The 18,613-nt window shown below is 35.7% G+C and overlaps 1 protein-coding gene across 1 annotated transcript; it reads left to right on the forward strand.

Annotated features, from left to right (window-relative positions):
• The first annotated feature begins 462 nt into the window (after positions 1-462).
• Positions 463-7,923, forward strand: LOC114386797 (dymeclin-like). The gene is made up of 18 exons (XM_028346846.1): positions 463-886; positions 1,511-1,747; positions 2,119-2,182; positions 2,288-2,417; positions 2,514-2,658; positions 2,798-3,046; positions 3,135-3,225; positions 3,704-3,806; positions 4,058-4,183; positions 4,269-4,382; positions 5,220-5,338; positions 5,438-5,525; positions 5,618-5,710; positions 5,844-5,933; positions 6,100-6,219; positions 6,324-6,415; positions 6,711-6,768; positions 7,568-7,923. Exons 1-18 carry the CDS (start codon positions 721-723, stop codon positions 7,589-7,591), a joined length of 2,109 nt encoding a protein of 702 aa, XP_028202647.1. The 5' UTR covers positions 463-720; the 3' UTR covers positions 7,592-7,923.
• Positions 7,924-18,613: the final 10,690 nt, after the last annotated feature.

Genomic DNA, 18,613 nt, shown 5'->3' on the forward strand with positions numbered 1-18,613 from the left:
ATACAATGCAGACGAAATTGAAGGTGTTGTGGGGCCCAAAAATAAATTATGTCTTCATATAAATCATCTTAAACAGTAAAAATCAATTTTCTTTGGTAATCAGGCTATATTTAGGGGAAAAAATCAATTTTTTTCTCTATTTAATTATCTCCTCCTTATCTTATATTTATGCTAAACAACTTTAAAATATTATTTCTACTCTATTTCTCCTTTATTTCACTTAAAACAAATACATATCATTTTATTTTTACTCTATTTCTCATTTTTTAAATTAACTTTCTTTTATTTTGATCTACTTTATTTTTCTCCTCTATATCAAACACAATCACAACTCAATGACTAAATAGACTATTTTAAAAATAAAAAAAATCTGCAAATCTTTTGTCTCTTATACATATATATATATATATATATATATATATATATATATTAATGAAAGTTGATAGTTCTGCTTGACATAATAATATTTGACTGCATTGTATCCAAAACTAAAAAGTCATTGAACAAACAAGTAGTTTGTTTGGGAAGGAAACAAAAGCCTTGGTTTTGAAGCCATTTCTTGCTTCTTCCTCCTCTTCTTGTGTCTGTGCTGCACCAACTCTCCTCATTTTCAAAACCCACCTCAAACCCTTTTCGCATCTCACCGTGATTCCGCGCAATGCCGTTTTCCTGAACCCCGCCAAAAAAAAAACCATTTTTTTCTTCAATCAGAACAAGTCAATGGGTTCGGCGTTGTCAACGCCGGACACGGCGGAGCATCTCGTCGGAAGCTTCGTCGGTGACGAGTCCATCCCTCTCTCCTCTGACTTCTGGCAGAAGCTTCTCGAGCTTCCTTTTGATGCCGAATTGCCCTCCCAACGCCTTCACCAAACTTGCCAGTTATTGGGTTTGTGAATTGCTTCCTCTCATCATTCTCTTGTTTTGTTTAAGAGTGCGTTTGTTTCACTGAATAACCATTCATTTGTTTATTTGTAGTTTTCTTTTTACTATAAAAAAATTGAGTTTTTTTATGTGTGTGTGTGTGGGCGCGCGTTTTATTTTGGCCATATCATTATCTCCAACTCCCCCTCAAGCCGAAGACCTGATACTAATAGCGTGAATTTTGCAAGACTGGACATTAATAATAATCACTATGATAGACTCTGATACCATTTTAAGATTTGGATTTAAGTCTAACTTAATCCCAAAAGCTAGCTTTATGAGGCAAGGTTGTCTCCTACTTCTGTACAATATTTTGGCCGGATCACTAGTCAATGTGGAATCAACAACAAATGAATTAATAAGTAATTTGAGTTCTACGTGTGTTCCCCTGAGGTATTTACTAATTAACTTTTTGTTTTTTTTAATTTTTGGTATTTCAACATGAAAACCTTGAATACATAGTTTGTATGCTAGTTATGGTATTGAGAAGGCTAAAGTTGGTTCCCTCATTCAAAATCTTGCTATTTTAATGTGCTTGTTTGTGAATAGGTGTTGTTTTGTTTTCTAATTATTGGTTTTCATTTTGCAGTGGAAAACAACCATAATACGAGGCATCTTGCCAAGATTTTGTTCCATCTAGCATGCTACTTGCAGGAGTCCATGTCTACTTCTGGTGTGCCGCAGCTGGTTTATGAAAAGGCTGTCAATGCAGTTTACTTCACTTCAGTGTTCCTAAAACACTTGATTGAAAGTGCTCCAGATGGTGATGTAGAGTTGTACCTGTCTCTCCATGATAGCGAATCAATACCAAAAAATATTTTGAGAGGCATGTAGTAGTATAGCACTCGTAAGAGTTTAGAATGTGGTCTTTGCTCTTGGTCAATACCTTAGGATGCTCTTTTATTATTTATTTATTTATTTGAGTTTAATTTGATGCACTGTCAGTGTAATTTTTATACTGTCAACTAATCAGAAATTATGACTTTTAAAGTAGTTATTATAAAATTTAACAAGATTATTAAACATGGGAACCATTTATTGGATCATAGTGTAAAAGTCCTTTGCACTGTCAGTGCATTTAAATTAAGTTCTTTATTTATTTGGTTTCATGGGAGGATAGTAAGTTTTCAGATATCTGCCCCTGAATCTTCCTCTTCTAGTTATCAAAATTTATCCAGATGCTTTATTCTAATGCAGATCAGACCATTGAAAATCTTGTTATGCGGAATGTGCTCAACTTTATTGCATCTATAGATGTGAGGTATATCATGGATAACAAATTGGTAAATTGTTGTCGGACTGTCAGAGTTATTGTCTGAAACTGCAAACTTTTTTTCCCCTGATGATATATATTGTTTTATTTTAGCCCCAACACATATTTCCTACATCTGGAGCTGCTTAATTTTATGATTATTGCAATGTCAACTCAGCTTCTTCGTGGGCCATCTCCTGGACCGAATGATGTGAATCCATTTCTTGATGCGGCGATGGCTCAGGTAAGAAGTTGAAACTTAAACATCGAACTTTGGTTATTTAGTTGAGCTGTACTCCAGCTAGCAAATTTCAAGTTAATTCACTGTTATCTTTTGCAGGATAGCCATCTGGTTACTTCAGTTGTGTGCAAACTGCTTCTAAATTACATTACCCGTCCTCGTGTTCCATTTAGTAGAGCATCTTATTCCATCTTTTATGATGGGAGTCAGAATAGTGTGCTAAAGAAAGTTGGTTCAGAAGCTGGTATGGTGACTAGCTATAGTTTTCTATTTATGAACTTTTGAGGTCAAACATACTTTGTTATTTATAAAATATTGTGATTCTTATTGTTCAAAATTAGAGACTTACTGATGGTTTTTGGCATTTCCTTTTCTCCATTCAGCAAATATTGTATTATTGCCATTCAGTTATTTGATCAGTTCAAGCAGTGAAGGTTCAAGAAATCCAATAGCAGATAGCAGTCTTCAAGTGCTTCTTGTTATCATTCATTATGAAAAATGTCTTGTGAGTGAGGGCTACTCTGTCTTGAAGAATCAAGTATCTACCTCTTTAGATTCTTTATCAAAAGAGAATACATATTTTTCTGAAAACCCTTACTGCAGGGTCTTAGTGCGTGCAACTGATTGTGAATGTAATATATCTTTCATCTTTTATATTTCTCTATGTTCTTTTAGTTGATTGGAAAGGCCAATAATTTTTTATCAATGCTTTAAATGCAGTGGATCGTGTAGATAAAGAGGGTAATGCACACAGTGACCAAGACCAACATGTAAAGTTGCCTTTTGCACCGTTGTTTGATACCCTTGGCATGTGAGTATCAGGCTACCTGTATGTGTGGTGACAATTGACTTACTAGATCTTTAGCAAACTTACCTTTGGTTATAGTTGAGTTATGCTATTCAAAATAGAATATACTTGTTTTGCATATTATCATGATAAGATTGTAACTTCTGCTTTTTTTAAAAATGAGATGATCAGAACATGTATCATAATCAGTTGTAGGTGAATCTTATAATCAGAGTGTTTGTTTCTTATATTTTTCTGTTCACCCATTTGATAAGTGTCCTTCCTCTTTCTCTCTCTTCCTGCCACATGTAGATCAAGCAAGAATTCTTGGACTTGTTTCCATGTTGGACATTTATATACATATGAAGTTATGGGTATGCATGTGGTATCGTAATTTTGTATTAAATAACAAGTCTGTGTCTCTGTGTGTGTAGAAATACATACTTCATTGTATTGGATTTATATGAGTATTTTAAACATTTCAACTTTTACTCCTCTCTAGGTGCTTAGCTGATGAGACAGCTGTCCTACTTCTTTACTCATTGTTGCAAGGGAATTCCACCTTTCTGGAGTATGTCTTGGTCCGGACTGATTTGGATACATTGGTATGAGGAAATAAGCTTAAATTCCCACCAAGGAAAAAGTGCAATGAATTAATTTATTATAAATGTATATAGGTTAAAGATGCATGAATAAATTTTAGGGGAATTGACTATGATTTGATATATGTAACCGGTTGATTTGAAAATCAGACAACTCATTCTTATATCTTAATCATACTGGTCTTACTAGTGCATCTTCATTGACTGAGGATTGTGTCATGTTCTGATCCTTGTTTGTTTTGTGAAATTAACAGTTAATGCCAATTCTAGAAGCATTATATGATGCTCGAAGGAGGACAGCTAATCAAATTTACATTTTGTTAATTATACTTCTCATACTTAGTCAAGATTCTTCTTTCAATGCAGGAATTCATAAGCTGGTAACACTTTTTTTTTGGCATTAGACAAAGTCTTAAAGTGTAATAATGATTGTGCTAAATACTAATCTAGTATATGTATGGACAGATATTGCCAACTGTTCCATGGTACAAAGAACGTCTCCTCCTTCAGTCTTCTCTTGGTTCCCTCATGGTCATCATTCTTATCAGAACTATACAGTATAATTTGTCTAAACTTCGGGTATGAATCTTAATGCAAGTGGGATCATTAATTTAACTACATATATTTAAGCTGCCATTTTCTGCTGACTGACTATTTAGTAAGTTTCATATCATTAATACATTGGCTAATTAAGATGGCCATTTTGAGAGATGTGTTGACTGTTCTGATGAGTGTGTTAAAGGAATATATAAATTGATTGATGCTGTGGGTTGTATTTTTTTAATGTTTATTATTTTTTATGCAAATTATTTTGTCCCATTCCCAGTTTGAAGGTACTTGAACTGATGAAGCTCAAAATTGGATTGGCTTCTGTTAGGATTTTAAGAAAGGGGGAGTTAGGATAGTTAGAATATTAGTTAGTTATTGACATAAATAAATAAGAGGACTGAAACGGTGGGAATTCCTTCTGATCTGTATCATTTGTAAATTGAGCATTAGTTCTTTGTGAAAGGAGAAGTCCTGGGTGAAAGAGAAACCCTTCAAGGAGAGTTATCTCTCCTATTCCTTTTTCCTTTGCAATCAAGAAATATAATCTTTCTTTTCTTCTATTTTTAATTTGGGTTCCTAATAGCTTCTGATCCTAAACTGCACATGCTTTTTGTCCTTACTCTGACCCTCTAATAAACAATTGCTTGCCTTAAACATTTACTCTATATTTCAGAAGGTTATGGAACGATATGTTCCTGAGCAGCACATGCATATATTTCAATTCATTTTACATTTTGATTGTTGAACTTGATAGCATAATTTCCAGTATTGTGTTTGTAAGCTTCAAGTTTGTATTAATTACTTAATGTTTCCATTGATATGTTTAGATGGTAAGCTAAAATAGGATATTGTGTTGAATTGTGATAGGATGTATATCTTCATACAACATGTCTGGCAACATTGGCAAACCTGGCACCACATGTCCACCGTTTGAGTGCATATGCATCTCAGAGACTAGTCAGCCTCTTTGGCATGCTATCACGGAAGTATGTTGCCAGTCTATCTGGGCTTTCATAATAAACTGTATTCATTATTCACCAAAAAATTTCATGTATAATGTTGATTCTACTGTTGATTATGATTAGGTATAACAAATTAGCAGATCTCAGAGATGGTAAGCTCAATAATGCAGGAAGCAACTCAATTGAAAGAAGTAGCCTTGTAGAAGATATGGTTTGTGATATGGGTTTTACGCTTGTGTGTGATTCTATTGATTACAGACTTCTGACTATTGGTTTTTCTAAATGTATATTCTTTTGATACAGTCAGCAGAGTTGCAGATATATACTGACTTCTTGCGGCTTGTACTAGAAATTATAAATGCGATTCTGACTTATGCACTGCCACGAAATCCTGAGGTACAATTTAATGTTCCACTTAATTAATTGAAGATTAAAATATGACACCTATTTTTATCTGGTTCCCAATAGTTGAAAACTACATTCGCATTCTGATCTTTTACATCAAATGTCTTGCTTGGGACTGAGACAGGTGGTGTATGAAATAATGCACAAGCAGGAAGTCTTTCAGCCTTTCAAGAATCACCCCTGTTTCAATGAGCTTGTTGAAAACATCTACACTGTATGTTTCATGTATTTCATCTAATCATATTACAATACAAACTTTCCCTTTAAAATCTTGCAACTTTAAAGAGCACATTTCATGGTGTCTAATGTGAATCTTGTCTTTATAAAATACATTATGTTTTGAGTGTGTTCCATCAATGTGGTCTATTTGGTATTTGCAGGTGTTAGATTTTTTTAATAGTCGTATGGATGCCCAAAGAATGAATGGTGATTGGTCAGTCAATGAAGTGCTCCAAGTGATAATTGTGAACTGTCGGTCTTGGCGTGCTGATGGGATGAAGGTAAAATGAAAATAATTTGTGTGATTTGTGCTTTACTCCCAATAGGTAATAACATTAGGAGGATTACCTGCCTTACTTCTACAAGACTATATCTTTTTTGGCAGATGTTTACTCAACTTCACTTCACATATGAACAAGAGAGTCACCAAGAGGAGTTCTTTATCCCATATGTCTGGCAGCTAGTACTATCCAGACGGTATGGTTCTAGAGATTCTTATTCACTTACATTGTGGCTATTTGTAACTGTTTTGCTCTTATAGTTTGAACTTTGTTGTTCTTAATGCATGTGGTTTCCACTTCTAAACTGAATGAGATTGTGACTGGGGTACCGGCCTTGGAAAATCATCATTAGATGTTGAGATACACTCGTTGGAGTTTATTAATTTTATCAACTAATATCTATCTTATTACTTTTTTTTTTGTTGATTCCATGTTAATATGGTTTTCTCATTCTGGGCATGTTACTAATTCGAAAGTTCTTTCATCTTCAGTGGATTTGAATTCAATGCAGGAGCTATACATTTGTTTTCTGCTGATCTACCTACCAAAGTATGTATCTGAATCTCCGTTATATATTTATATATGACACGTCCCTTGTACTCAACTTATACAACTTCCTTCTTAGTATTTTTGTTTTTTAGTCCTTCCTTGTAGACATGTTTGTTGTTGCTGCTACTTATACTACTGTTACTATGATGGAATAGATAAATGACTACTACGTTAGGATTTTTTTTTTTTTGCCTGATAAAAGAGCTAGTAGGATCTTAATTTAAGTTCAACCGTTCTTGATTATTCATTTATTATCATATAAGTTAGTGTTATCGAAGGAAATCTTTTATTGCTACATCAAACAGTTTTTATCACAACTTGACCTTCTACCTAAGTAGTGGCTTTTGGAAGTCTTCTTGAGCAGCAGCATCCCATTCCTTTGAGTTTGAAAGGAAATTGAGATGCTGTAGTCTCATGTGATCAAACTTTCTTTGACCACAAGGGAAAAATAAATAATCTATTTTTCTCCTCTCTTTTACTGTTTTCTACCTTTTTTCTTCGTAGTCAGTGATTGTCTGCTCTATTGCCACTTCAAGTGATACGCGGAGCATCTCATTTGTGTAATGCCATAATGTCACATTGATCTTTTAACTCCTAAGCAACTTAATTCTTACTTGTCAGTTTAGCCAAATTGCACCAGCCATTCTTTTTGACTTGTAAAGAAAACAAGTAACTAAAAGATGGAAGAAATGTTTGTGTTAATGGTATGATGTGCTATAGTTTCTTTTGCATTAGGTGTGACATACTCTACATTAAATCGGATCATTGACTTCAAATTACAAAATTCACTGTGTTGCAGAAACTTGACAATACTCCAAAATGATGACTTTGACTAGCCTGAGTATCAGCTTGATCCGTAGCTGTGTGAATGCAGAACGCGGCTGTCAAGTACACCAGTTCTGTTGGTGAATATATTTGTACAGATGAAATAGTTGCAAAATGTAATGTTCTCATTCTTTTCTGTTCATAAATTTTGAGTGATATGGTTCCTTCCTGAAGATGAAAAATGAGATGAGATATCCGTGTAATGAATAAATGATGATGCTAACATGTCATCCATGTTATGTCATAGTTTATACAATGATTCAAGGACCATGATTTACTCATATCACAATGAATCACTTTTATTGATTAATTAAATTTTTAGTCCTTCAACTTTTCTTGATTCCAATTTTTAGTCCCTTTTTTTTACAACTTTTAGTCATATGTTAATTTTCTGTCAGGAATTTTAGTTCTTCTAATTTTTTTTGCCTATTTTTAATCTCTCATTTATTTTTATTGCTCAAAATTAGTTTTTATTTTTTAAATTTTAGTATTTTATATTTGGAATTAATTTTGAACAATGAAAATCAATGAGGGACTAAAAATATTGAAATAATTAATGAAGGACAAGTTACCAAAAAAATTGAGACTAAAAATTAATATGAAAAAATTGAGAGACTATAAACTTAATTAATCCCTCTTCCCCCTCTCCCCCCCCCCCCCCCCCAAGATGTCCACTTATTCCAAGAGTAACTCTTAGAGTAATTCTTCTCCAAATCTTGATCATATATATGTGACGGGTATTTGAATTTTTTTAATTTAGAAGAAATAGTTAGTAAAATTTAATTATGTGTGATGTAAATATTTGTTCATTTATCAAGGAAATTACTAGGAATTATGTGGATTTAGTCTTGGCAAATGGCAATGAGGCCAAAGCTCCTTGTAATTTTGAAGCAAAGGAAATTTCTGCTTCAGTTGCAAGGTGTTTGATTTTGAACCGCTTTGGTCCTCTAGCATTTTGCTGCCACTTTTAAATGATATTAGATTTGAGAAGTATTACATTAGCAGCTAAGGTTGCTGTTACTGTCGTTGGACAACAAGGAACTCAACTTAAAATTTCAAATGTGATCAAATTTCAAGATGAATTAATGTGATGAAATTTGCTTTTACTCAACAGAGGTATTCTAGAACAAAATTCAACAATGAGGTGGCGCTGGATCATGGTTTGGTATAAACAGATGGTGGGCAAGTTTGCGTCCTGGTATATTAATTGTGTATGATGCAGTTCACCCAATCCATTAATTTTTTTATAATAAAAAAAGAAGAATATTTACAATTGTGGAATATATAGAAAACATAACAAGTTTCAAAACACATGTTATGGAGTTGTCGTGGGTATAAGTAAGAAATTGAGATGAGAAGTTGATGGTAAAGGCTGTTGTTTATGTTTTAGGGCAAAGAATTATTGGGTATACATATATAAGTGGGGGTGTTGTTATTAGCCTCTACAACTTTTGTTATTGGCCCCTACTACCTCATGGAAAGACTCTTCTATCCTCCATTTTAAATTCTTCACCCTCCCCTTTCTTCCTTTCCTTTACCTCTGTGCACCCCCACCTTTCCTAACACCCCTTTGAAATTCTTTTTAGACTCTCGCTCGACTCTCTCATGACACCATGCTTGCAACCTTAGTGACATTGTGACTCCATGTAGGAAACCCTAGTGACTCCATGCTCTGCTTTCTCGCGTAATGGTTCAGAGTGCATTCTCACACTCTCTCACATGGTGGTTCATGCTCTCACTCTTTCTCACGGTTGTTCATAGTTTTGTCTTTTATCTCGGATTTTTGTTATTTTGTGTTTCGTTATTTATTTTTTATGTTTGGATTTTGATTTGTCTCTCTCTTCTCTGTTAGCCTCTCATCTCTGTATGTCTCTGTATATCTATGTGTTTGCAACTTAGCACCATGTGTTTATGAATATGCATGAAAGAGAAAGAGAGAAATAATCTCCAGGTTTTGCATCTAGAAAGTTAATTTGATAAGCCAAAAAATTATGATTTTAGCAATTGAATGAACAAAAAGTTCCATGCCGTATATTCTATGTTCTTCATTGACACATTAAATCATATATGTTGCTTACTTGCTAGTCCAAAATTAGGAATAAATAGGCAAGTGCATACATGGGCGTTAGTATCTCTAGTAATAATATAATGTGTATTTCACATTTGTTGACACCTAAAAAGTTAGCCGTTGGAAACAAGGTAGCCGATTGGATATGGCTAAGATGGACTAGCCAACCGTGATGGCTGATGAATTTGGTAAAACTCATGAAGGGAGTTATTAGGAACAAAGTGTGGGCACTATTGGTAGTCGTGGAGAGCAACTTGGAGGCCAAGGAAGCAATTAATGGAACATTAACCATGATCTCCTAGATTTTAGGGAATTCTTAGTGTTATGGTTAATGTAACAAAGTTAGAAGAACGACTATAAATAAGGCCTTTCAGATTGTAGAGAAGACAAATCCAAGAATCCAAAAATATAATTATTCTTCTACAAGTTTCTTATCTTTTATTCATTTAGTTCTTTATTGCTTTTTAGCCATTTTCATTCCTTTACCCCAAGTTCTTTAGGAGTAGTGTAAACCTTAATACTATCTACTATTGGAAAGCTCTTTGGAGTGGACCAGGAACCCAACTAAGGAACAAAGTCCCTTCCTTGGGTCAATTGCTTAATAGGGAATCGTCGCTTGGTACTTAGTAATCACCACGACTAAGGATATTTTACACCAACATATAATGGGCACGACTGATGGGTCCCTAGTAACACCGTTGAGGTTTCCAACTCTTCCTGTAGATCATCCCTGGTGTATGCAATTACAACTAGGGAAAAGACAACGGAACAACCTTCTAAGAAATCCTCAAGCCATCACGCCTCTACTACAACAAGCGTTACACAAGCATTAGTTGATCCTACTTTTTCTAACACTAATACCTTTGTCGTGTTTGCGGCGGTCACTACTGGTCATCTAGGTTTCATCCTGGAAGGCTATGTAGATAGTTTGGGAGAAGCTCCAAGCACGATGGCACCTGTCTTGGAAATGGTGTTGCCTATTCCTTCTGTAATCTATCAGTAAATAGAGATGGGCATGCATGATATCATACAACAATTATCCAAGCAACTAAGTGATATCATGAAGCCAATGGTCTTGAATAAAATCCAGAAGGCTTAATAGGAGGAATGTTGCCATGGCCAATTAGAGGTGACAACTAATTATGTACCCAAAATTCAGCTTTATCAGCCTTTGACTATGAGGCTCGTGGCATCCATTGATGCATTTAGACCTCCTCCAATGCAATTTGGTGTTGCCTAGATGACTAGGCGTTCAGTTAATGTCTCAATTGTTATTGGATTGCTTCCATTACCCTTGACGACTCCTATAACAACATATCCTCTAGTATAGGGGTACATGGGGGCAAGCCAAAGCTGGAGTGACCTTAGTCATTGATGGGATATCATCAATCTGCACCAAGGGGGCAAATTACTCAAATGTCATTCTTTGAGCCTTCCTAGGCATTCAGGATGCCTTAGACGATTGGCAAACAACAATCCACCATGGTGAGGGGTCCTACACCCATTTGGACTAAGGCAAGGACTGTTACTCCTTAGACCTTAGATCCTAACATGATAACCAATGTTATTTGCAAGAATTTTGGGGTGTAGTTGACAAAGTTGCTCTTTTTCCGAGAGGTTACAAAATCCTAGGTTTCGCAACCTTTTCAGGTGAAGACGAGAAGTTCACCATGGAACATGTTAGCTGTTTTATGGATCAATTTAGGGAAGTCAACTGGGATGACTTCTACCGGCTGCAATTGTTTCCTTTGTTGCTAAGGGGCACAATTTTCATTTGGTATTCCAATTTTCCACCCAACTCGGTTAATAGATGGGTTGATATGGAGTGATGTTTTCATTATAGGTTCTATATTCCTCAACCAGGTATTTTGGTAGCCAATTTGATGAACACTAAGAAATTGAATAATGAGTTAGTTGTTGAATTCTTAGAGAGATTCAGGTGAATGAAAAATATGTGCAATGTGCAGTTCCTAGGGTCATAGTACTCTAGTATTGTAGTGGGGAATATGAATGCACAATTAAAGGAATGACTACTTACCCAGGATTATGTGGACTTAGGACATTTAGTCGTCAAGGCAGTTAGGGTCGAGTAGTTTATGAATGAGAAAGATCACAAGAAGTCACACAGGGGAGGTAGGAATCCTCATACTATCTCTATGATTTTTGAAGAAGAGGAGGAGGATTTGGATGATGATTTTCTTGTCAATCAGATGGTGGTTGAGTTGGTCAAAGGGAAACTATACTCTTGCCCGACCTTGCAACATTTTAAAGGGCAGAAGGTTGAAGGAAAAGAGTCAAACTTGTTTGATATCTTTAGCGTCGAACAAGTCTTTAATTATTTAGTCAAGGACCAATAGATTTGACTACCGGAAGGGCAAAAAGTACCTCCTCTTGAAGAGTTGAGGAACAAAAGGTATTGCAAGTGGCACAATGCCTATAACCACTCCACAACTAATTTCTTGGTGTTCAAAAATGCCATCCAGCGAGCCCTGAAAGAAGGATGACTAAGGTTGGCTGAAAAGGGGAATGAAATGCAAGTAGATAAAAACCCCTTTCCATTGGCTAACATTGATATAGTGCCTGCCTCTAGGTTGGCAAATAGGCTAAGGTGTAATGTTGGGGGCAACATCACCAACAATGGAAACCTAAGTTGGACTTGGGAGGTAAAGCGAAGAAGGAACAACAACCGACATGAGGGTTAGTCTTCCAAGGCTTAGGCCATCATCGCCAGGAGGATAGGTGATTGTTTAGGCATGATAACCCACTCAGAGAACATGTGAGCAACGACCAGGAGGTAATCATAGGCAAAAGAGGGGTAGCCAAAGTTAATTTAAGGGAAGTTGTTGCCATCCTTAAGATAACCATCATGAACAAGGAGGACATCAATTATGCCAGAACCAGGAGGCTTAGGTTGACTGTTAGAGAAGAACAATGATTTTTGAATGATACGACTAATAATCAATCATAGATGCTAGGCATCTGACTAGGAGCCAAAAGTGGCGTCAACAGAGAAAAAGGTCCATCCAGAAGATGAAAAGAGTGCTTAAGATATTGGGAGAGAGCCAAAAAATAGACAAAACTAATATGGCCTCCCTTCCTTGAGTGGAGTCTTTCCCTTAAGGAATCAATGAGGAAAGAAACCAATATTGTCTGATGACTCAATTAGTCCTCCTTAGTAGTTGGAAGATTTGAGCTGGATGGCTTGTTGTCAGATGATACTCTTGCTCCTACAGTAGCTGTTGGCATTCTACCTATGGAATTTTCTAGTCAGGGTCAGTTTACAAGTTTGGTCAAAGATCCCGATGCTTAGAAAAGGATCACTAAGTTGTTCGAGCCTCCACTAGAGCAAGTGCATCATTTGAAACCATTATATGTGAAGGTAGTAATTAATAGGAAACCAATTTGTCGAGCCTTTATGGACAATGGAGCTTTCTTGAATGTGATGTCATTCTTCATTGTCAAAAAGTTGGGGAAGCCCAAGCAAGGTTTAATCAAAACTTGTTTTCTGAATTATGGCATGAATTGTCTCGTGGCGAAGGCCTAGGTGGGTCAAGTCACAATCAACTCGTGGCATTTGGGTAGTTATGCTCTTCAGTAGAAAGAGTTGTGCCCTGACTATAGGCTATAGCTTTTGTCCTAGTGGTAAGCGCTCGATCCAATAATTGGTATCATCGCCAAGGTCACAAGTTTGATTCCTAGGTGGGCAATTGCTAATGGGGAGATTCTTTATTGGGTTGTGGCATCAATTGTCTTGTGGCATAGGCCCAGGTGGGTCAAGTCACAGTCAACTTGTGGTGCTTGGGCTGTTACGTTTGTAAGTAGAAAGAGTTATGTCTTGATTGTTAGTTATAGCTTTTGGCCTAGTGGTAAGCGCTCGATGCAACAAAACCAACATGCGAGTGCCTACATCATAGGAAATCCTACGATGATTATGGGAGATTTAATAGCCGAAATCATAGTTGGACCCACAACTAGTACGGCTGCATTTATTGTGGTGAATGCTAAGTTGTCTTATTTTGTACTTCTAAGGAGAGATTGGCTGCATTCAAATTTTTGTGTGCCATCTACCTTCCATCAAGTTCTGATTTTCTTGGTTGGTGATAAAGTGGAGGTGATGTCGATTGACCACTAGCCATTTTCTAAAATTGAAGTGTCCATAGAGGTCATCTTCTACTCACTATGAATGCAACCAATTATGGACATAGCCAAGAATTCTATGAAGTCGAGGCTTATGAGTTCACTAGCCAAGGTTTCAGGTTCAAAAAGTCAGTCAATATACAGTTGATGGAACAAGAACAAGAAAGTAAAGGTTAATGGAAGTCTATGAAGATCTGATGAGACAAATAGAAGAACACTTCTCTAAAAGCATGGTTGGGGGAGTGCAAGGGGAAGGACTTGGGGGAAACCTCCCTAAAAGATTAAATAGTCTGCCACTGAGAAACTTGTACCTCCATTAGAGGCACAGGATCCATTGGTGGATGTCAATCTAGGATCAACTGACGACACACGGCTAACTAAGATCAATGGTTTACTATTTGAGGAAGAAAAAACACGATTACTATTGTTTGTTACTCAATACAAGGATTGTTTTGCCTAGGATTATCCTAAAATGTTGAGGTTGTCTAGAGAATTGGTTGAGCATCAACTATCTTTCAAAGAAGGATTCAAGCCATACAAACAATCAATTAGGCATTTTAATCCGGAGGTCCTACCAATGGTGAAGAAAGAGGTTGAATGCTTGCTATCTTCAGGGTTCATTAGGACGGTTAAGTATGTTGATTGGTTGTCTAATATAGTTCCTGTCATCAAGAAGAATGGCAAGGTACTGTGAACTTTAGAAACTTGAATTTGGCCACCTCTAAGGATGAGTATGCCATGCCACTTGCAGACATGTGAATAGACTTTGCGGCTAGTAATGGAATACTCACCTTTATGGAAAGTTATTCAGGTTATAACCAAATTTTCATAGCCAAAGAGGATGTTCATAAAATAGCCTTTAGGTGCCCAGGGTTCATGGGTATTTTTTAGTAGGTAGTAATGCCTTATGGACTTAAGAATGTTGGGGCCACTTACCAAAGGGCTATGAATCAAATATTTAATGATTTTATTGGTAGGACCATGGAGGTATACATAGATGACATAGTTGTCAAGTTGATTGCATTTGATCAACACTTGTTGGACTTGGAACAAGCGTTGAAGAGGATGAGGTTACATGGCTTGAAGATGAATCCTGAAAAGTGTGCTTTTGGGATAGCGGCAGGCCATTTCCTTGGTTTCCTTGTACATAGCAAGGGAATAAAAGTCAACAAGAATAAAGCTAAGGCGATTGTAGAAGCAACTCCTCCCAGAAATAAATTAGAGTTGCAAAGTTTGGTAGGGAAGATCAACTTCCTCAAGAAATTCATTACTAATTCGACAAGCAAGTTGGAAGCATTTTCCCCTTTGTTATGACTGAAGTAGAAAAAGGACTTTTCCTAGGGAAAGAACCAACCAGAGGCATTTGACCAAATCAAGCAAGCATTGGCATCACCTCCTATTTTGGTGCCACCAATAGGGGAAGGTCGATTGAAGCTATATATCTCAACAGTAAAGGAATCTATTGGCTGCTTGTTAGCACAAAATGTCGATGATGGGACATAGTGGGTTGTATATTACCCAAGTAGATTGCTAATAAATGTTGAATGTAGATATACATCCATTGAAAAACTTTGTTTATCGTTGTACTTTGCAAATACTAAATTAGAATATTATTTGTTGCTGAAAGAGGTATTCATGGTATGCAAAATTGATATAATTAAGTATTTGCTAAATAGGCCTGCCCTACAGGAATGACTGATCAAACGGGCTATGAAATTGAGCGCATACTCACTTAATTACTTGCCATTGAAAATTATTAATGGGCAAGCCTTAGCTGATTTCCAAGCACAACATTCGTGTGTAGATCCCCTAGATCCTTTTGGTAGCGAATCATATATATGGGGATTAAGCCATGGATAATGTCATTTTGCAAGTAAAAAACAAGGTCTGCTGTATGAGAAATATTAGTTATGACTAGTTCAGATGAAAGGATAAGGAAATTCACTTGTGAATTACCAGCTGATTAATCAAATAATCGAACTGAGTATGAATCCTTAGTCCTGGGTCTGAAGATATTGTTGGCTGAGGATGATAAGTTTGTTAAAATTTTAGGTGATTCACAGCTGGTGATTAAACAGTTGATAGGCCAAACAAGTGTTGTCACCTAAATTTGATCCCTTTACATGAATCGGTTGTCCAATTGCTAAGGCAATTCATGGATGCAGAAGTTGTATATGTACCACTAGAAGAGAATCAAGAAGCTAATGAGCTAGCCCAACATGCCTCCAAGTACAAAGAGCTACAAGTAGAAGAGCTTGAGTATGAATGGCCTGATATAGATGTTCAAGATCTTGACCATGACTGATAAGGATTGGCGACACGAGTTGATAGAATACCTAGAGCAGTTGTCGGCTAAAGTAGGCATCACACTCAAAAGGCAAGCTCTCAAATACACGTTAGTGGCTGACAAGTTGCTTCTCAAGTGTGTAGGTACAAATGAAAACGGATGGAAGTACGATATGTTGGATTTTTGTCCTTTCCACAATTCATAGGAAGTCATTTTCAAAAAGGGTCTTATGTAAATTTTGTTTTGTAAATAACAAGCAATGTTCACTACTTCATCCTAGAAGTGCTTAGGGGTATAATTATCATGCATGGTTCTAGTAATTTCCGGTATGTTAAGTCTAGATGGTCCATTGTCATAACTGGGCGGTCAATCCTTCTCATGATTTTGATGATTACCAAGATATAAATTGTTGATAGATTAATGGATTATTTTTTTAGTGAACATGACTTACTATATATGAGAACACTTGGTATTCATCCTCTATTATAAAGCTCTTATTAGTATACGTCCATTCACAAGTGCAAAACTATTTTTATTAAGATTAATATCCAGCGTCCAATGTAGTATTATAAACTAGCGTCCACTCCTTTGTGAAAACCAATGTCTATACACTGTGTTTCTTTTACTCATGTCTAATGTACTTAATAACTTACATAAAATGTTTTGTATTAAGTATAAGTGATGTCCATTAATGTATTGGTCTCATGTTAGCCAAAAAAGGAAGCGCACGAACTTAAATTTAGTAAATTAATTTTTCTCTCTTATTTTGAATTGGTAACATTTGAATTTCAAGTAAGTAACGACAAAATAGAAAGGAATAGAAGAATTTCTTATAATATTCCTTAAAGATCATTATCGTTGAAGAGAAGAGCATGTGCAGTTGTTTGTATTTTTATTTTTTCTCCCTCCACAAGAGCGTGGCATGTAGTCTTGCCTCCAACTGTGAGACAATGGTCAAATAAGAGACAAGCGCTACTCCTATAACAAATATTTTTAGTAAAATATATAAAAGACGACCAAGGCTCTGCTATCAAACAAAAGAAAGAAAAGAGAAATATGAGCAAGAGCATTTGAAGTGATTTTTGTCAAACTAGTGGATGATATATTACTGTGCCTAATTAATTCATCCTTTTGCATAGAAAACTTGTTCATTTGTACTCGAGCTTAAGTGTTTGTTCACTCAATTGAGTGATTTGAATCTATGTATTCATCCAAACATTATTTGTTTATGAAAACTAGGAATGACTTAGTGTTAAACAATACTTTGGTGTCTTAGGTTCAATGGGAGTCTAAGGGTGTGTCAGTAATGACTTAGATAATACTGTTGTAACCAGGAGTGGCAAGACAAAATACTTATTTGTAGTCAAGTTTTGATTTGTGGAATCCTTCACTAGTTTGTGAAGGAGAATTGGACATAGCTATGTTCGAGTGAACCAGTATAAACTAAGTGTTTCTACTTCTCTCTTAGGTTATTTGATTAGTATTCTCTTAAGCTTCTCTTTGACACACTTAGTCACACAAGTGTTCTTTTGAAAAACCTTTGAGAAAATATTGTTTTAACAATCATTGGATGATTGTGTTTCTATTTTCACCAAAACTGTTTTTATTCGTTTGATGACACTGTCAATAACTTGGTTTTTGCATATATGCTTGTGAAAAAATCTACTAGTGAAAAAGATTTCATTTTTATCTAACATGCTATTCAACCCCACCTTTCTAGTGTGATATGTGTTATTTTACTTAATGAATTGTTGTTCCTCTCAACTACACCATTCTATTAAGGTGTTCTTAGAGTTGAAAAGTTGTGAAGTATACCATTTTGCTCCTAGAACAATTGAAAATTCTCATTTTCAAATTCTCCTCCATGGTTACTTCTGATTGAAGTAATGCATACTCATTTCCCATTTTGAACACTTTTACAAAATTTAAAGAAGACACTAAAAGACTCATCCTTGTGGGATAGGAACATAACCTAGGTCCATTTAGAGTAATGTCCACTATGATCAGACCATACCTTTTGCCACTTATTGAGGCTATTCTAGAAGGATCAAATAGATCAAGATGTAACAGTTCTAATGGTCTTGAGGTGGAAACAATTTTTTCGGTAGAAAAGGATTTTTTAACTTGTTTTCCCTTGTGACAAGCTTCACAAAGTAAATCATCTTTGTATTACATACTTGGTAGACCTCTTACAAGTTTATGTTTCTCTAGCTTTGAGATTAACCTCAAGCTAGCATAACCGAGTTTTTCATGTCACCCAGTGATATTCTTTGACAGACAACAAGCAAGATGCATTTTGATATGATATCTCACCTAATCTAATCCTATAAAGATTACATTTTCTCTTAGCAGAAAAAAGGAAAGACCTATCATTGTTTTGGATAATACATTCATCCTTGTTAAAGGAAACACCATATTCATTGTCACATAATTCACTTATGCTCAGCAGATTGTGTTTTAATCCTTCAACAAATAAAATGTTATCGATATGTGGATATAGAGGTATACCTATCTTACCCACTCCATTA

Source organism: Glycine soja, chromosome 15, assembly GCF_004193775.1.
Source record: "Glycine soja cultivar W05 chromosome 15, ASM419377v2, whole genome shotgun sequence".
NCBI lineage: Eukaryota > Viridiplantae > Streptophyta > Magnoliopsida > Fabales > Fabaceae > Glycine > Glycine soja.